This window comes from Mytilus edulis, chromosome 8, assembly GCF_963676685.1.
Source record: "Mytilus edulis chromosome 8, xbMytEdul2.2, whole genome shotgun sequence".
NCBI lineage: Eukaryota > Metazoa > Mollusca > Bivalvia > Mytilida > Mytilidae > Mytilus > Mytilus edulis.
The window spans coordinates 47,165,924-47,187,783 of record NC_092351.1 but is presented as its reverse complement, the minus strand read 5'-3'; the positions used below and the strand labels follow the sequence as shown (position 1 = coordinate 47,187,783).

The 21,860-nt window shown below is 30.4% G+C and overlaps 1 protein-coding gene and 1 long non-coding RNA gene across 2 annotated transcripts in view; both read right to left on the bottom strand.

Annotated features, from left to right (window-relative positions):
• Window positions 1-1,422: 1,422 nt before the first annotated feature.
• On the bottom strand, window positions 1,423-4,821 carry LOC139485760 (uncharacterized). The gene is made up of 3 exons (XR_011655388.1): window positions 4,714-4,821; window positions 3,403-3,516; window positions 1,423-1,590 (listed from the first exon to the last, which is right to left on the bottom strand). It is a non-coding gene; the product is annotated as an uncharacterized lncRNA (long non-coding RNA).
• A 13,559-nt stretch (window positions 4,822-18,380) lies between these two features.
• Window positions 18,381-21,860, bottom strand: part of LOC139484139 (fibropellin-1-like) — a 134,253-nt gene continuing 130,773 nt past the window's right edge. Inside the window, exons 11-13 of the mRNA XM_071267867.1 lie at window positions 20,673-20,786; window positions 19,311-19,424; window positions 18,381-18,622 (exon numbers count right to left, since the gene is read on the bottom strand). Coding sequence (XP_071123968.1) covers window positions 18,396-18,622; window positions 19,311-19,424; window positions 20,673-20,786 — 455 coding nt within the window. The 3' untranslated portion in view covers window positions 18,381-18,395. The remainder of the gene's footprint in view (window positions 18,623-19,310; window positions 19,425-20,672; window positions 20,787-21,860) is intronic.

Here is a 21,860-nt window from a genome sequence, read left to right as displayed (position 1 = left end):
TATTGATGTGAGGGCAGATTTAGTGTTCTGTATCAAAGTAAAACATAAAGTTTTGACATTTTATCTAAACGCGTAGGTGGAGAGCAATATCAACTGGTGCAAATCAAAATGTCACTAATGTAAGACATTTAATTGTAAAAAAAAAGAAATAGTATCATCTAAAAGAACCAAAATATATGCCATAAATGTCGGGAATACCCATTCCACAACATCGTTATTATTACGAATATGTTCTGCTCTTTTTATGAAATATACTGTTCATTGTACTCATAACTATGTTACTAGTATTCATAATTCTAGTAATTGCATCCTTTCTATGTAATTTCTATCACGTGAAGTCTGTAATTCGAAGAATAGGGTTTTATTGGGTTAAAAAAAACAGAACAAAACTGCCAAGGAACATACTAATCAGAAAGATCAAATGGTACAATCAAATGCTCATATAAATCGAACGAAGGGAATCGAATTGTCAAGTGCCTGACTATGTACAGCATTTCCATATCAAACGGTGGATAAAATCTTTTTTAAATCTAGCTGAACTTCCTGCTTGAACATGTTGTACGGCAGTGACATAGACTTCTCTTTTATGTTGTTATTGGTTTTTTGTAGAAGGCTTGTTAGTGTAATACTTTCGTCAATATTTGGTATACCAGGTCATGAGTGCTTTAAACATGCTAAATGGCTAATTACTAAACCAGACCGTTGATAAAAAATGCATAATTACAACGTACAACTATACAGACACGATAGGAGTTTAAGAGGAAGGCAAAACATTTACACGTCATAATCAAATGTTGACAAATGGCAAACTAAAGTCAAACGGACCATACGTTGATCAAATTTAAAAAAAATCAGGAAAAGTATAAATCAAGTACAAAAAAACAAGTAAAAAGTTTAAGAGCATTGATAGTAGAAAATTCTAAAAAGTTGGGCCAAATGCGGCTACGGTAATCTATGCCTTGGATAAAAAAATCCTTAGTTTTTTCAAAAAATTCAAAGTTTTGTTAACAGGAAATTTATAAAAATTACTATATTATTGATATTCATGTCAACATACAACTATTGTCAAAATAATAAAGAATTATAATATTTTCGTGAAAAAATCTCCATTATTGTTTTAAAACGAGAATTAATCTTACAGTAGTAAATGTTATTATAGATACCGGAAGATACCAGAGGGACATTAAAACGCATTAGTCGAAAGTAAACTGACATTACCATGGCTAAATATGAAAAGAAACCAAACAAACAGTACTTTACAATACACAAGTTCTGACAAATTTAACCACTAATGATCATTGAAATGAGTTAAACTCATACGTATTGATTTAAAAACATATGTTTTATTGACTAATATCTAAGTTTAAAAATGTTTAATATAATAGTTTACTATTCTAAAATGACTTGTTGAACTTGCTGAAATCATTTGACATTTTTTGTCAGTAACATTGTATTCGAATCCGTAGCAATCATGGTTTGAAGTACAACTTCTGGCACAATTCAATTGTGACGTCAGGAGGATTGCCTTTATATACACATAGGTACTTGTGTGTTCCGTCAGTTTATAATTCACATCAAATAAATCATTACCTAGAAAGAAAAAAATATAAAATCAACTTTATCGAACAAATGAAAAGGTAAAAAGGAAAACCAAATTTGCATTTTTCACCTCATCATAACATTTTTTTAAATTACAAATTTAATTAAATATGATTAAAAAGTGTATATAGATATATAGTAACCGATGAATATTTACTGCACCATATCATGCAGATGTCCAGAAATTTGACCAAAACTGTTGTTGTTTTTTTTTTTGGATTGTCGAAGCAACAGAATTCAAACATACTTCGAAGAGCTATTATTACAAACAAGACCAAAACGTAAATGTATAACCAAAACAAATTAAGAATCAACAATCAGCATAATGGAAACAATATATATATGACACGCAAGAAGGCGTTGACTTTATTTTCTGTGTTACTAGTTTCAGTAGTGTCTAACATTTGTATTAATTGGCCTCTATCATCACTGAAAAGACAATAGTTGTCTAAAAACGCATCTAGAATAGAATTGAAGAAACATAAATCATAGAACATATTTGATTGAATGACATAAATTTTGAACATTATGTATGAAATTAAAGAAAAGTATATTAGAAAATATTAGTTCTTCATTTGTATGAAATTACAGAAAAGTATATAAATGAAAATAGATGTTAATTTAAAGGCAACCGCAGGACTTCAACAATGAGAAAATTCATAATCTTATAGTCAGGTATAAGGGCCCGACAAGGAAACATTGAATAATTCATTGAGAAATAACGGACTAAATCATAAGAAAAAAACGAAAAACAGATATGATCAAACGACAACCACTGAACTACATAACTCTGAATTTGGACAGGCATATTAAGACTTTGGTAGGGTTAAACATATTTGTAGACGCTCAACCCTCCCCTTAATTTAGGACAGTGTTGTAAAATGTATACCAACACAACATAAGAACAAACTGTAAAAATCATTTGCAAAAGTAGTAACTCATCAGATCTATACATGTCTTTTTAACTATGCTCGATCTAAACATTTCAAAATTCGTTACTTGATACTAACGTTAATATTCAACTAATAGTACCTTTTATAGGTTAATAATCGCAAATTTTCAATAAAATATCGTTCGTACCTAATTGGTTTGTATTAACATGAACTCAACACGTGTTGCAAGTAGTTATCAAAGGTACCAGGATTATAATTTAGTGCGCCATACGCGCGTTTCGTCAACATTAGACTCATCAGTGACGCTCATATCGAAACATTTATGAAGCCAAACAAGTACAAAGTTGAAGAGCATTGAGGATTCAAAATTCCAAAAAGTTGTGCAAAATACGGCAAAGGTAATCTATGTCTGCAATAAGAAAATCCTTAGTTTTTCAAGATCTGTTAGTCCTTCCGGAATATCTGAGGTCACACCTCGTTTTTCGATGGGATTCGTGCTGCTTAGTCTTTGTTTTTCTATGTTGTGTTTTGTGTATTATAGTTTGTCTGTTTAATTGTTTTTGTTTTGTTTTTTAGCTACGGCGTTGTCAGACAGTTGTGGGATATATAGCTGGTTTTAAATCGCTGCTTTGTATCATAGTAGCATCTAGCTATATACAATTGGGATGTGTGAACAAAACAAACATACATCATAGGTCAAAAATGGGGTACACCATTCATTATGTTATAATCTTCATCACTACAAAAATATTATGTATCAAAGAAACACAAAACGGCATAGAAAGATAAGCCCATTAACAAAAGTGAAAGACAAGAAAACAAATGGCCTTGACAAAAGAGACATGGCATTTATTGAAGTAACTCGAAACTCCAATACATTGCAAAGGCGTTTATAGAAGACTCCACTTACTTTCTTCACAGTTATTTCCCTTATATGCGATATAACAGTTACACGTGTATCCATTTATTAAATCTGTACAGGTACCATCATGCTGACATGGATTGGAACTGCATTCATCATAATCTAAGTTGTAGTTGTAGATTGAATATGATAAAGCAATTAGAGTTTTTGTTAAAAAAAGATTGCAGCACAGTGACTTCGATTGGTACGTCTTACAGCTAAGTTTTGAATTTATTTAAACTAATTTAAGCATGAGGATAATTAATGATCTACAAATTGTCAGTGGATATGCCTTTAAGATGTGAGTCAAATAATTTTTCCTATATGCTTGATTAATTTGATATATCTGTCGATTGATCAGATAGTAAATGTAGTGCATATTGTAATACATTGGATACATGAATTTATCTAATGCTATGGACATGTATCCCTTTCCGAACCCATTGTATAATTCGTTGTATCAACGTGTGGTTACCTGTGATCTCAGTAGATCATTTGATTAATTTAAGGGTCATAACCTTTTTAGCTAACTGGATGAATCAAAATATGCTAACAGGAATTGATGAAATTGACAACTTCGTGGAATGTTAAAAGGCAATCGAAGGTTTTTTTTTGTTTTACAAAAAAGCACATTTAGTTTTCAATTATTAGATAAACAGATTCTTACATATTTACTCGTGGATTATCGGATTTCCTAGATACTACACAGCTACTTTTGCATATGTACTATTTCTGTACAAAATATCTGTGGTACTGAAAATTTACTTTAAATATTCAGTACTATTTTGTTAAAAAATAACTGTAATATTTAGGTACCTGTATTTTACAGTACTTAATTTGTACTTGACATTTAGGTGCTACATATGTTTGGTTACTATCGTTACATTTTCAGCATTTTGAAAGTTTTTCTATTTCAAATCTCTTAAAAATATGATTTTCAAACATGGAATATTGTATTATTTCTGTAACAAAATATTCAGTACAAATCAAGTACTGTAAAATACAAGTACCTAAATATTACAATAATTTTAAAGTAAAGAAATACTGTAGTACTATATATTAAAAGTAAATTTCCAATACTACATATTTTTAGTACAGAAATAGTACCTATGCAAAAGTAGCTGTGTAACTGCATGGCATTTCAAAATGCAATCAAAAACAAAAGAAGTGTCTTACAATAAAAATACAACATACGTGATAACAAAGATGTGTTAATCACATAGTATGTGATCAATTATATTAAAACAGTGCATTTTGCTTAAGTACACGGGATCAAACACATCCAAAACTGATAGAACATTTGTTATGCAATATACTTACTTTCTTCACAGTTACTTCCTGAGTATCCTTGGACACAGGTACACATGTATCCATTGATTCCATCTGTACATATTCCGCCATGCTGACATGGACTTGATGCGCATTCATCAATATCTACAAAATACATTTGAGCATTCAACATGATGTACATAGTAATAATTGATTAAAAGACCAAGGAACACTACGATTGTGACGTCTTTAGTGTAAATTATTAATTGTAATATTGTTATTTAATAAATTGCTTCAGACACGTAAATCTATAAATTCTAAGTTCCAAATATTCTGCGGCATTTCAATTTATTAATTTTCCTAATATCAAAAATTACACAGTCACTAGTGCATCCATTGATTCGATCGATACGTGTAGTCGAGATTGACATAAAATCGAACTTCAGTCACATGCATTTAGAATGTGCTCTTGCAGTGAACTTGATGTGACATATGTATCACTACTACTACTCAGCCAAAACCTACCAATTGATAATATAGCTCATTCCATATATTTCAATATTATATTCTTTTTGAAATACCCACTGATTCGCATTGAAAACTACCGGATTATAAATGTAGAAACATAACATGATCATTAAAAATTCGTCTATCTTAAGCAATTGAAAACTCGATGCACTTTTCTTTCTCATACTCGCAGGTGTTAAATGAAGTTGTTAGACGCAACCTATATTTTCATTTCAAGTAATAAAATTGATTGAATGGCTAAAAAAAATCAGAGTAAACCACCGAGTGACGTGTGTAATTTCAATAACATATTAATTAGCTTCAAAATTGCATTCATTATTTAAAAATTGAACTGAAAGTCAATGGTGCGCTTTTGTTATAAACACTTCAACAAGATTTTTCGTGGAATGCATATTTTTTTTGGAGGTTTCATTTACTTTCGTCACAGAGAATTCCTTTGTATCCTGAATCATAAGTGCAAGTGTATCTATTGATCAAATCTGCACATGTTCCACCATTTTGACACGGAGTTGAAGCGCATTCGTCAATATCTAAAAATGAGGTAGCCATTTTCTTATACATTCAGAAAAAAATATGTTTTGAAATGTGTTTAAAACATTACGCTGCATTCAACGTTATTCGTGTTATTTCATTATAATACTAAATGCATAATACTTTCCAAAATCAAAGAGAAAAAAAAACACCCTCTACAAATATAATGTTCATTCTAGAAAACTGTGTATAATCTTGATATAAAACTTAAAATGCCTATAAGATGATAATTGTTTTGAAAAAATAAGATGTAACTACATACAAATATGTACCCAATGACCCCATAATAATTCAATGAAAACTTTTAAAATTCAAAGAGGTTTGTACGTCGTCATTATTCCACGTTATTTGTAATAAATTTTAAATCTAAAGGACATCAAACGCCCCTCAATTTCATGTATTACTCCGGTTTTTTTAATTTATATATACATTTATATGATCATGTATACTGCGGAGAGGTTTATCGTGCATTTCAATGGTATTTGTAATATTGTTTTATTTCATTAAAGGGCATCAAATAATGATGCCCTCTATCGCTCAGGTTTATATTTATTTATAGATCCATAAGATCATGTTTGTTTTTTTTGTTTGTTATGGTGGTCAAACTAATAAACCAGAAAACTTTAGAACCATTAGACAACAAATTATATGGGGTAACAAATACATAAAGTTAAATGGGCACAGTTTAGTTTTTAATCATTGGATAAAAGACAACATAATCTATGTAAATGACATAATTGATGACAGAGGAAGAATATCAAAAGAAAAAATACTCAATAAGTTAAAATGTAAAAGAAATTGGATTGCAGAAATAATACAAATAAGAAAGAGCATACCAAATCATTGGAAAGATATATTACAAAAACAAAACTCATTAAAAACTATTGTTAATTGTAAAAAACAACTATGTTTAAAACAAGGCGCAATTATATATGATTTACAAAAAATTAATAATAAAGATATTTATGTCATCTTATCTAATGTAAATAAAGATATTCCTATAGGGTTTACAAAATGGCGGAAAGAACTAAATATAGATAAAATTCAACCAAAAATTAAATACACATTAAATTTTATTTTTAATTATTTAGAAGACAATAAATTAAAAATGGTTCGATGGAAATTATTACATTATATACTACCTGTAGGTACACATCTTTTCACATGGAAAATTAAAAACACCAATCTGTGTTCAGTGTGTGGGATACCAGATACTTATCAACACAATTTCATGGAATGTACTTATTTTAAAGTTTTTTGGAATAAAATTTGTATTTTATTAAATAAGCTTCATATTGGTGAGCATATAGTTACTTTAAAACACTTAGTAGTAGGATATAAAATAGAAGAGGACTCATTAAATGATATTAATTATCTCTTGACAGTCATCCTATTCACTCTACACAAATGCAATTGTATTTCAAATAATAAAATAAATCAAGTTAATGTTTATGAAATATTTAAACAAGAATTTAAATACAGATATCATCTGATGGAGTATAGAAATAAAACAATAAGTAAGATGCTTAAAAATATTCAAAATTATATGTAATTGAAATGTATACAATTGTGTGGTGTGATAATCAATAGCTATGCTAGATTTTATATTGTACATGTATGTTGTAGTTGTTGGTTTTTCATTTTTTGTATGTAAAAACAAACCAAACAAGACACTTTATTTAATGTAATATATAAAACTAAAATGATTATAATTCAACACTGATTTGTTAAATTTACACCGAATATCATCAAGTAATATATTGTGTGTATGTTCACTTTGTTGGTATCAAATCACATGTTAAAATCCTTATTCTTTCTATTATATTTCCAGAAACATCTAATCTTTTTCACTTTAGATACATTTATTTTGTTTCTATGACAAAATCGTTAACGAATAGTAAATAACACTTACCAAACAAGTTTTATCTAATCCAAAAATTTATTTTCACAACAAACATGTGCTTCCTTTTGCACTAGCTTTCGGACAATGATTTGTAACTAATCCAGCACAAAAGGTCAAGTACAATTAACTGGGTCAAAGATGTAAACACGGGACGATGAACACAAATTCGGAAGGCAAAATGATGTTCCGTAAACACGTGATTTATACTATGAAATTTTATTGTTTAAAATATGTATACACTGTATTTAAAAGAATGTGTATGTGATATATATAATTAACACTTTAATACTTTAGTATACTTTACTGAACTTTTCCCTGGAAATTCAGTAACTAATTACAGGGATACTCGGGCTAACGCTGTAATCCGAGTAAATTGTTAAAGCAGCAGATATATAATAAAAGATATTTACTTTGAAAAAAAAAAAAAAAAAAAAAAAGATCATGTTTGTTGTCGGGAGGATTACCATGGAAAACACCTAAACAACCCTTTTTCGACTTTTTTTTAAAATTTAAATGAGACAATTCGAATTCTATTCGATATACTTCTTCAATAAATACCACAAATAAAAATACTTAGAACAATATAAATTATGATTTCAAGCACAATCAGCGCAAGCATATACTTTCATTTTATTCTAAATATATTGCATACTTTCTTCACATTGAAGTCCCGTGTATCCCAAGTTACAGGTACAAATATATCCATTGACCATATCTGCACATGTTCCACCATTTTTACATGGAAGTGAAACACACTCGTCAACATCTAAAATTAAAATGTATATGATGAAACTTAGTTGATACATGAATCGACAATTGTCAGATATAAATAATACTGTCCGTTGTTGATAGTTGGGATGTTCTTGTTGACCTGAAAAGATTCCGACTGTAAAATGGATTTTAAAAACAAAACAATGACACGAATGATTTGTGTGAACATGTATGTACAATTTTCTTTTACCCGTATCATATCTTTGTGTTGAACATATTTTGCATAAGCATAACAGTCAAAATTGTGTTCAGCATTCAGAAGTTTCGATAAACATGTTTACTTATAAGCCAACACCAAGTAGATGTATTCCAGTAGAAACACATCGTTATGAAATTCAAACTTTTAACAAGTAACTTCAAAACAAAGCATTAAAGTTTTTTTTTCTTTTATAGGATAGTTGTGGCTTTTCATCTTCATTCTCGCCGTTACTCTTATATGCAATTTGTCGCATATCAAAACATGTTTCCAATGGAGTTTGATCTAATTTCAAAGCTCTTTTAATTTTTACTTCGACTTTGAGGTGAATATTTTTGTCTTTTAGCAAAATACAAAATTTTTGCTAGAAATTAATTTCAGTTCGATATTGTTGATCATTGATTTATTTTTCAATGATGCAGGTATACTTTTAGTATATACAAAGTATTGAGTTTGGATTTTTGAAAATTATTCTTAAAAGTACATAGGAACACGAACATCTATGCCTCGTCTTTTATCAAATGAATGAACCATTTTGTCATATAACGTGTCTGTTATAACTCTTAGACAGAAGCATGTGAAAACGACAAGAAATACTGTAATCGTGTATCCACAAAATGTTTTTCTTTTCAGAGAATCTTATATGCTATCAATCGTATATTTATTAAATATAAGTCAGTTAATCGTTGATTCACCCATCAGTTTTAAGTGACTGTGGGTACTTTCATCAAATAGTTTTTATGTCCCTTCATGAATGTTGTTTAAGAAGTTGCACTAGAATTATATAAACAGAAATATATTACGCTCAATTGTTTACCTGAACATGTGTACGAAACTGTCATGTATTTATTTTTATTTGGGCATGGGTCAATACCAATGGATCTTGGTTCAAAGGAACAGGTCTGCTTGTTTTGACATCTTTGTGTGACCCAATCTGTTGAGTCCATGGTGCAATTAAAACCACGGGAGTATGGACCATGGCCATCGGCGCACGTTGTACCATCATTTCTCCCATACGTTGAACTAATTATTGTCATAGCTGAATACAAGGCACATGATATGGTGTCTGTATCCATGTGACAAATAGTTTGTTTAAGGCCTAAAATTGAAATTTTTAGATTATTGATCTTATTCCATTAAACTGTGTATTGGTGTTTCTAGTTTTCGTATTTCAAAATTTCGCATTATAGGAATATAATACTTATATCAGTAAATCATTGTTTTCATATTCACTAATTTTGTTTGCAGAATCAATTGAACTATATGACCTTGATCACATATTACACAGCTTTAAAATTTATATCAGTAAATCATTGTTTTCATATTCACTAATTTTGTTTGCAGAATAAATTGAACTATATGACCTTGATCACATATTACACAGTTTTAAAATTTAGGAAAAACTGTACTGTGTACAATTGTCAAATATTCTCAAGATGTGTCCTAAAGTTTGTACTTTGACAGATGATACACGAGAAACATGTTACCTCTATGGCAGAATTTATTTTCTTTAAGAAATCTCCTTTTGGGGGAATTTAAGATTTTTATATGTGATTATAAACTCCTTTCAAATAGTCTGTTTATTTCGCGATTTCGAAACATGTCGATTTTTTGAAACCATTTAAAATTAGGTATATTTGTTTTTTCCCGAAATAATTAAGATTAGCACAAGCTTACCATATATTATTGAAACATATATATGTATAGAATAGAAAATCCATAAAAACTGCATGGTCACAATATACAGTGAAAACCTTTAAAAAATAGTTCAACAATGCTATAACCAAAGCTTCAACAAAGTGAAAAAGCTGTTAATTAATCCGAGGTTTATAGAGCTCAAATATATTGATTATACGGAATTATTGAATAATAATTAAGTTCAAATACAAATTAAAATCATTATACCTAAACGGTTCTTGATTCATTTAATTGGTGATTCCTAATTGTCTAGTCTTAATTGGTGCTTCCTAATTGGTTAGTCTTCTACCATTGTAATATTCCTTTTTAAAAGAAAATCAAAATAAATATTTGATATAAAGTGTTCTAAATTCATTAATTTTCAAATTGATTTTGTAATAAAGTTGTAATTAATTTTCAAGCATGTATTTACTTTTTATTGAAAAGTAGAAATCATAACAATAAATTGAAAACGTTTGAAAAGTTATGCAATTTCAGGCCCGAGTTCACAGTATATTTCTTTTAAACTATAAATTCAACTTAAAAAAAAACAACCGCATCTGTTCTATCTCAAGAAGATTGTTTCTGTGTAGAGTACTTCTATTGCGACACATAGTAATAAATAGTTACCATCTTTAACCCAACATATTGCTAAGGTTTTGTAAGGGGATCAAAAATTTAGTTGACAGCTTCAGACATACAGGTTTGTAACTTTTTAAACTGGAATAACTTTTAATATGAAACACATGCGGTCCAGTTGATACGACATTATATTGCTTATTTGTGATAAAGAGTTTAAAAAATGTATTTAATTACCTTGTAAATGGTTGCAAATGATCAGTTAAACTCATTTTTGAAATGCTACAAATGTACTAACGGAGGAATAGGTAACTATAGCTTTTTAGACATAAGGTTTCTCAATGCTCTGAAACCTCCTATGCTTTGCGGTTTAATAACTTTTGTATTCGAATGTCACTGATGTATTCTTTGAAAAATAAACGAGAGTTTGAGTTTTGGTATGTTTTTCGAATTATCTTCGCTGAACAATTTCCAGATTTGCTTTTTTCCCATTTTGGATAGCTTGTCGTTTTCCGATTAGGAATATGTTTAGGCTTCTTTTGATCTTCTCTGACAAATTAAGAAAAAAATTAGTATGATATATCAAACTAAATAGTCTATACTAAAGTTTGAGCATAAAAAAGAAATGTGTAATGTGCAATTGGTAAACACGTATCTTAACATGTGAATCGCAATACGATGTCATAATAATTATTGTGTTGTTATCATCAAGTATAAGTAATCAATTACTAAATACACATACGCTAGAACCATGCAAGTATTGTTTTATGGATGATATTTCAAGACATGCAAATTGGATACTTAACAACAATACAAATATTTAGTTATACTTGAGTTGATATCTAACTATATGTGTCTGTGATGTTTTTAATGAAATGCACATATGGACGTTTAACTTCAGTTCATCTATTGACTATTGATAAAATTTCCAAACATTGACGATAATGGGTTCTCAATTAAAGAATGGATTGCTATCTTGTTGCATGATTTGCTTTGTGTTTTTATATCATTAAATATTGATAAAATCATTGTTTCAGTTCATAGTCATAATATGTTTTATAGGGATTTAATGTGACAAAAAAAAATTCATTCACAATATTTCAATCCAAATAAATCATTTATTTTACTAATGACATTTTAAACAGATATTCGGACAGTCAATTCACATGACAATTATGCTAAGACATTGTATATAAAACATAAGTAGAATCAATTAGAGGAGTGGATCGTGTTGAATAGCAAAGCAAATACAATTTTTAAATGTAATTGAGGACATTAGCATTAATGTTTACATCTATAACCCCAATAACGGCTCTTCTCCATAGTAAATCAAAGAAAGTTTTGACATAGATGTGGGATACTATCAATTTCTTAGATAAACATTTTACCTTCAAACGGACATGTAATTTAATAATAAAAAACGAAAAGTTGTAATGCTATGATAAAAAGCAAAAAATTCCTACTGTAGTTATATTTTGCATACTCGTATCATTTAAAATTATGCGAAGCAGAACTAATTCACAGTAAATCAAAATCATATTGCCATAAATGTGGGACAACATCAATTATTATGATACATTTTTTATCTTCAAAAGGACAAGTAATTTAACAGAAAAATCCAATATTTGTGATGATAAAAAACAAAAAAAGTCCTACTGCAGTCATAATTGGCATACTGATATTATTCAAATCATTTAAAATTATGTGAAGCAGACCTAATTTGCATGCTTTAGCCGTATTTGGCACAACTTTTTGGATTTTTGGGGTCCTCAGTGTTCTTCAACTTTATACTTGTTTGGTTTTTCAAATTATTTTGATCTGAGCGTCACTGATGAGTCTTACATGTATGTAGACAAAACGTGCGTCTAATGTATAGAATTATAAGGCTGGTACGTTTTATAACTAAATATTAATGAAACAATCGTTTACCAAGGGTAAATTGATAAAAGCATAACAGAAGTACCAACCAAAACGAGATAATCATATTACCTTATCTAGCGTCCATTTAAGTCGTTCCTCCTTATAACCATGTTGAAAAAGATGATATGTAAGAAACGCGCCGTGCTAATATAGTTCCTTTGATATGAACATGTATAACATGAAATACATAAGCGTCGCCCGATGGGAACGGTACTAGTATTATGTTGCTGTTAAGAATGCAACATCGACGATTGGAAAGAGGAAATCATCACGTCTGTCATATTACCTAGTTTGTAGTCGTCAATATTCGCTATATAACAACATGTTGACCTTTTTGTCTATATCTTTCTTTATTTGTTTAATTTCAAGTTTGCTGATTTATAAAGTTTTAAATATATGGGATTAGAAGAGCTTCGATATATCAGAAAGTGATATAGCAAAACAAGTGCACAATAAGCTGGCTGTTGATATATAAATATACTCAGCGCAATATATACATGAAATATGTTGTTTGTTTGTAAAAATTTCAACGATATCAGTGTAAGTGTATATGTTTTTGAAGATTCTCACGTAAGACGATTTTCCATGAACTAATACCCACAAAATCCTAGGTTTTCATAAAATGAATAGCTTGATTGCGCATTGTCAAGAATTAACCGAATATAATAAAAAACTAATGTTATCATTATCATTGTCTTGTATTGTGCTGCGATATATATCTTTATCATATATAAAGGAAGATGTGGTATGAGTGCCAATGAGACAACTCTCCATCCAAGTGACAATTTATAAAAGTATACCATTATAAGTCTTCAACACGGAGCGTTGGCTCACACCGAACAGCAAGCTATAAAGGGCCTCAAAATATTGCTAGTGTAAAACCATTCAAACGGGATAACCAACGGTCTAATCTAAATAAAAACACGAAAACCAGAAACAATATGAACCACATCAACAAACCGACAACTACTGAACATCAAATTCCTTACTTAGGACAGGCGCAAACAAATGCAGCGGTTGTAAATAGTTATTTAACCAAAATGTCCAATTGCTTATAATGTTCAGACTCACTAAATGCAATTTGTTTTATTAAACTTTTTATCTCCTTTTCTCCCTTAAACATTTTTGATCAAGATAAAAGATAAAATAATCAATTATTATGTGTACTGAATGTAAAATCTAGGCGTGTATATTTTAATAAATTATTTGAGAGGAGAAATAATGAATGCACTTCATCTTTTCGATTAAAGTTTTGTAACAGTCACTATATGTTTAATTGGAATTGGGGTATTGAACATTGAAAACGTTTTACAAGGCTATATTTTGGTTAGACAAACATGTAAGGTATGTTATGATGATCATTTGAAAATGAAAACGGAATTATAAAATTTTAATCCGTAACTCTATATGATGTTGAAGGTTTCGCCTTCTTCTTATTTTCATTCATTCGAAATATGGTACAGTGATACTATCAGATTATTTTATCAGCCCTAGGTTCAATATCAGCCCAAGAGCCGAATGGCTCAAGGGCTGATATTGACCGAGGGCTGATAATACATGTGATATGAAAAAAGACATGTTATGATCTTTTTATCATATGCTTTAACAATGAAGAAAAATAACAGATTCATCTATTGATCTTTTTGCGTGGTTCCAAATAGAAGTTCAAAGAGTGAAAACTTCACGGACGTCGAACCTCAAATTTAGTACATTTGATATAAAATCTTGCTATCGTATGCTTAACGGAGAAGAAAAATATGGACAAAAAAAATAATTCCACAATATACATAAGGAACACTGTCTGGAAAAGTCAACCTTTTTTAAAGTAACTTTCTAAATTTAAAAAAAATGCATTATTCATGTTTATTTAATAATTTGTTTGTTTTCTTTTTTTTTTTATATATATACTATTTTACACAATATACTTTCCAGTATCCAAATAATTGTTTTGTACACTACTTTGCAATGTTTTCCACTAAAAACGTAACATTGAGGTGTATTTTCCCGAATTTGCCGAGTATCACCGGAATTCCATGCGATAACTTTACTGAAAGGCATGTGATAACAACCGAAGCATGTGATTAACTTTTCATATCAGCCCGCTAAGCACCAATTCGAAAAATATGAAATTTAACATTAATTTAAGGCAATTACCATACAGTAAAAATGATATGTTATAACAATCTGTGGAATGAATATATATGTATATGTAACCGTAAACAATGAATAAACATCAATCTTTTTAACATATACTATATACTATATAGCTATAAAGATTTAGTATTAGTGCCAATGGGACAACTCTCTATTCATGTCTTAATTTGTTAATGTAAATCCATGGGTCAAAGTGCGGCCTTCAACACGAAAACATGACTCAAACCGAACAACAATCTAAAAAGGGTCTCACATATATATATATATATATATATATTACTACTATAAACCATTCAAACAGAAAATCAACAGTATAGTCTACATTAAAAAACGAAAATGGTAGATTGAACCTGGTTTTATAGCTAGCTAAACTTCTTACTTGTATGAGAGTCGCATCAAATTCCATTATTATGACAGCGCAGTGGTAACAAATTTCAGATAAAATTGAATTTTTATCACAGAAAATCTGTTTTAGCACTGTAAATCTTATTCCGGAACAACCTTTTTACAAAATGGGAAATAATGAAAACTTTAAACTCGCCTAAGACAAATTCTCAGTATACAAGATTGTGTGTTTCACCGGTAGACACATTACACAGACAAGGAACATATTTCATCAGGTAAAAAACAAAACTCACAAACAAAGAACTTATTTTACCAGGTAAGGAACATATCTTTTAAATTTGGAACTCAATTTTACAAGGTATAGAAACAAATTCACAAACCAAACACTTATTTCAACATGTAAAATGTGGAACTTCTCTCAGAGAGATTGTAAAGAAAATATATGTGCAAAAAGTTCTAAAAAACATACTTCCTGTGATAGTAGTTTACTGGAACTTTTTCACTTTTTCACAGGCACTCATTTTGGCTCACACATGCACTAAACGAAGATTTTTTTTTTATATTGTTTAAGTTTGCAAAAATAAATGTGATATATTAGCTGTACAGCCTTTACGACTTGTTCTTTCATTTTCAATGATTTATTTACATTCAGCTACAATATCACCTTGACATTTTCCATTCAATATGTTTTACTACGCATGTTTGCCCAGTAGTCATAGACATGAATTATTATTAATATGGTTACTTTATAAATCAACTGTTCACAAAATATTGAATTTTTGAAATACTAAGGCTTTTCTACCTCAGGCATAGATTACCTTAGCTGAATTTGGCAAAACTTTTAGGAATTTTGGTCCTCAATACTCTTCAACTTCGTACTTTATATGAAATATCGTGAGCCTAAATCCATCAATTGGAAATACAACTTTAAAATTTTGATGGATTCAGTCGAGGATTATGCCATGCAATGGGCTAAACGTGAAAAGGAAGACGTAGACACTCTATCCGAATGGATTAAGGCAGTGAGGTCGTTAATACAAATCAGAATTAAGAAACTGAATGGGTCCATCAATGCCCATTCTACGTCAATCTTAAAAGACCCAAATGTTGCTAGACACTTATCCGACCTCCATGATAAATATGTTGTTGTCCCCGCAGACAAAGCCCCAAATAACATCGTTTTTGTCTGTAAAAGTCACTACATTAATTGCTTGATAAACGAATTAGGTATAGACAATTCACTTGGAAACTCAACATATACCCTCACGACACTTACCAGAGAGGAAATCCTGGATAATCATAGGTTTGTTCTTTCTTCCTTTGGTATTTCAACCAAAGATGAAGAACTGGATCTTCCATCACTGTATTGGATATCTAAACTACATAAGTGTCCTTACAAACAACGGTATATTGCTGGGTCTTCCAAGTGCTCCACGAAACCTCTTTCTAAATTATTAACATCTATTTTATCAGCAATCAAAGACGGGCTTCAAAGTTATTGTGAAACTGCCTATTCTAGAGGTGGCGTGAATCAGATGTGGATACTTAAAAATTCCAAAGATCTTTTAGATTACATACAATCTAACTCTCTTTCATCTTGTAACAGTATTAAAACATTTGACTTTTCTACTCTTTACACAGGTATTCCACATTCCAAACTAAAAGACAAATTGAAAGAGTTGGTATTACTTTGCTTCATCAAAAAGAATGGCCAACGTAGAAACAAGTATCTTGTCTTAGGGAGGGATAAATCATACTTTGTAAAGAATCACTCTGATTCAAACAAAAAATTCTCTGAAACCGATATTATCAAGATGCTTGATTTCTTGATTGACAACATATTTGTAACGTTCGGAGGACGTGTTTTTCAACAGACTGTCGGCATCCCAATGGGAACAAATTGTACCCCTCTACTTGCCGACTTGTTTCTTTATTATTCTGAGGCTGACTTCATGCAGGAACTTCTTAGGAAGAAAGATAAGAAGTTAGCAATATCCTTTAACTCTACTTTCCGCTATATAGATGACGTTCTTTCACTAAACAATTCAAAATTTGGTGACTATGTGGAATGCATCTATCCAATCGAATTGGAGATAAAGGATACTACAGATACAGTTAAGTCGGCTTCATATCTTGACTTACATCTAGAAATTGACAATGAGGGTCGTTTGAAAACAAAAGTTAACGACAAAAGAGATGATTTCAGCTTTCCAATTGTGAACTTTCCAGTTCTAATTAGCAACATTGCAGCAGCACCTGCTTACGGGGTATATATCTCCCAATTGATACGAAATTCCCGTGCTTGCATTTCCTATCATGATTTTCTTGATAGAGGGTTACCGCTCACAAGGAAGCTATTAAACCAAGAGTTCCAAATGGTGAAGTTGAAATCATCCCTTCGTAAATTTTACGGACGCCACACGAGTTGGTTGACCGTTATGGAATAACCGTTTCACAAATGATATCGGATATGTTCCTTACGTCGTAACTACAATCCCCTTCCCTTTCATGAATGTGACCTACCGAATTAGACTATTTACCGGATTTGTAATCACATAAGCAACACGACGGGTGCCACATGTGGAGCAGGATCTGCTTACCCTTCCGCAGCACCTGCGATTACCCCTAGTTTTTGGTGGGGTTCGTGTTGTTTATTCTTTAGTTTTCTATGTTGTGTCATGTGTACTATTGCTTTTCTGTTTGTCTTTTTCATTTTTAGCCATGGCGTTGTCAGTTTGTTTTAGATTTATGAGTAGGACTGTTACTTTCGTCCCTCTTTTATTTGGCCTTTTTAACTTTTTTGGATTCGAGCGTCACTGATGAGTCTTTTGTAGACGAAACGCGCGTCTGGCGTATATACAAAATTTAGTCCTGGTATATATGATGAGTTTATTTACAGTGCAAAACTACGTGCACATAGATATGCCTTCTAGTATTTTAAACGGTTTTGTAGGTAACCCAAAACTTGTCATATATTCTATATGCCCTAAACATAAATGCAACGGAAAATTACAACAACACTTCGGCAGAACAATCAGGGATACCTTATCTTCGAATGGCGTAAATTAAATAAAAGTAACCATAAATATACCACATATCTATTGATTCCTTTATAACTAATAGATACATTTAAAATTGTTTGACATAATAGTTCACTTTTCCAAAAGCGCTTGTTGAAATTGCCGAAATCATCTGACATGTACGACCAGTAACATTATACTCGAATCCGTAGCAATCGTGATTTAGAGTGCACATTCTGGCACAGTTTAATCGGGAAAGCATTAAAAGAGCCTTGATAGAAAAGTGGGTACTTTCGTGTTCCTCCAGTGTATACTTAACATCAAATAAATCATTTCCTGCAAATAAAAATATTCAATTAGCTTCAGTGAAAATAGGCAAGATGGTGAAAATAAAACTTGTTTTTAACCTAGAGACTTACAGTTTCTTTCATTAAGTTTTTTTTTCTGAATACTATACAAATGATTTTGATATTTACGGATCAAATGTTACTGCAAAATCTGAGCTTTTTGACTATAACTATCTCTATAGAGATGCTCAAAACTAAAAAAAAATCCAAAATATCATTCAATTTAAAAAAAAAAAAAAAAATAATTAAGTAAGAGATTGCAACATGCTTGTTGTCAGGGTTTTGTCACCAGATTATGTTTTATGGATGAAAATCGTTTTGTTTTTGTTAAATAATTTGTTGGCTATTGATTGATTTCTTTTTTTGATTTTTCCTTGTTTCCAATTTTATGTTTTATAGATGTGTCAATGATTATTACGACAATTGTTTGTAATTATCCTCTGTATATGTCATTGCTGTTTATGGAAACAAATATGATTGGTTATTTTTTTTTTTGATTACTATGTAAAATGTGTATAGTAACGTTTTAATGTATGTATGTATCGTCCTTTCATTACTACACAACTCGAAAAAACGTGCAGAGGGCTTCAAACATAGATGTCTGTAATGCAATTATACGAAACAGTCATACAGTCTATGTAGACGTTGCAGAAATATTTATAGACAAATTAACTTACTCTCTGTACAGTCAGTTCCTTGGTATGCCGGATAGCAATTACAAGTGTATCCATTTATCACATCTAAACATGTACCACCATTCTGACACGGATTGGAACCGCATTCATCAAAATCTAAAAGTTACATTTTAAAATTGTACAGAATAAGAATAGTTATTATTTAAGAATTGAATGCTCTTTTTTGTAAATTTATTGGGGTGTAAAAGCGTTGACCGAAGTACATTTTGTATGAAGCGCCGAAAACACGCCTTTTATCAAGTTTTTATTTTATTTACCTGTGTACTTTATTGTGGGAATTCGTGTCATCATGAATAAGAAGTTTTATTGAGTGATACAACTGTTTAAGGAATAACACATGATGTGCAGTTAGCCAATCTGAATATATATTGTAATGAAACATACATATAATGTAATAATTGATACATAACTGATGAAAAACTTTTATTATTATATCTTTCATGTAAATTACACATTGTCTTAGTAAATTTCGAACTACAAGTCATGAATTTGTGTTCTTTCATTTTAATTAAGGTAGTTCCATTAAATGAACGATTACTGTCACATTCTTTTTTTGAAACGTGAGATCCATATTAGAATAGATTTGAACTCTAATGAAAAACTAAGGATCTTCTTATCCCAGGAATAGATTACCATAGCCGTATTTGGCACAACTTTTGGGAATTTTGGGCCCTTCTTGCTATTTAATTTAGTACGTGTTTGGCTTAATAACTATTTTGATCTAAGCGTCACTGATGAGTCTTACTATTTACACCACTGGGTCGATGCCACTGCTGGTGGACGTTACGTCCCCGAGAGTATCATCAGCCCAGAAGTCAGCACTTCGGTGTTGACATGAATATCAATTATATGGTCATTTTTAAAACTTTCGATAACTTTGAATTTTTCAAAAAAATGAAGGATTTTATCATCCCAGGAATAGATTACCTTAGCCGTATTTGGCACAACTTTTTGGAATTTTGTACTTGTTTGTACTTGTTTGGCTTAATAACTATTTTGATTTGAGCGTCACTGATGAGTCTTATGAAGACGAAACGAGCGTCTTGCGTTTTAAATTATAATCCTGGTACCTTTGATAACTATCAATATTTTAAAATTGTTTAAGGAAAATATTAACGTGATGCATTTATGTTTTTTTTTTCTCAAAAAATTCAACTTCATTAAAAATAAAGATAATTATTACTCAAATCATACTTGAATTATCAAATATCACATGTATCTAAATCCAATTGAAAAACTAGGCATAAAACTACAATGTTTCATTTTAGAATTGAGTAGAACATTTTTTTAGAATGCATGGCATCAAAACTCACATTAATAATGTATCTCAGGTAATAAACTTACTTTCTTCACAGTTATTTCCCGTGTATCCCGAATCACAAGTACAAATGTGTCCATTGATTCCATCTGTACACACTCCGCCATGTTGACATGGATTTGAAGCGCATTCATCAATATCTGAAAATACCATTATGAACATTAGTTTAAATAATGATAAAAATGAAAAACGGACTTATAAAATATCCCTTAGATTTTTTTACTACCTAGATATTTCAGCACCTCAACATTGATATACATTTTAAAAAAATCAAATATTTTCAACATGGGTCATAAAAAACACACAAACGATAGCAATATGCACATGATGCAGCAACATTGTTACTGTTAAGTAAAATGTAAAAATATATAATAATTTTAACGAATAATTTCATGTTCTAATGATATGCTCATATGCACTTGTCTCAGAACTGTTTTCCTATGTACCTTAATATAACACAAGGTACTAAACTAGAATTTTGAAAAATGTCACCCGGTTGCGAAAATCAATTATATGCCGATTTCTCGGTTGTCAACCCTACTAAAAGTTGATATGCCGTAAATCTAAATTGATTTTTCTACATAATGGTGCATACATGTAATACGCATTCTTTTGTTGTTTGAATCATCTGTAGCAGGCTGCCCAAGTTTATCAACCCTAATTATTTCGTATTATTATACCAACTTGGAAACACACCACTCGCAGTAAATAAATAATTTTAAAAAGAATAAAAAAAAAATAAAAAAATATAAATCAATTGTTTTAAAAAAAAAAAAGCAATTGTAAACGGTCTTCCCCCCTTTGAAAAATGATTGATGGGGGGGGGGGGGTTTGTTTGTGTATGGGGTCTATATTATTGTGTTACTGGAGAAGTTTCATGTTTAGTTTGGGACGTTTTTATTTTATTTCAGGTCCAGCGCGCGCGCCAGATTCAGGAGACATCACGTGACGGGGGTTTATAATAACGAAAACTTAGTATTTTTATATCTTTTCAGGTGGGGACGTTGAACAGACACCATGTATAGAGAGGGAATGTACACAATGTAATTTCTTTAGTCATTGTAGGAAATTGACATTTTGATCACAGTTCAACAGCAGTGCATGCTTTGGATTTAATTGATCCGGTGAAACTTTAAACACATTTTAGGATTATTTTCTGATAATGTACATTTTTCAGCACCAGTTTGTAACACAGATAAGTATTTCAATCTAGG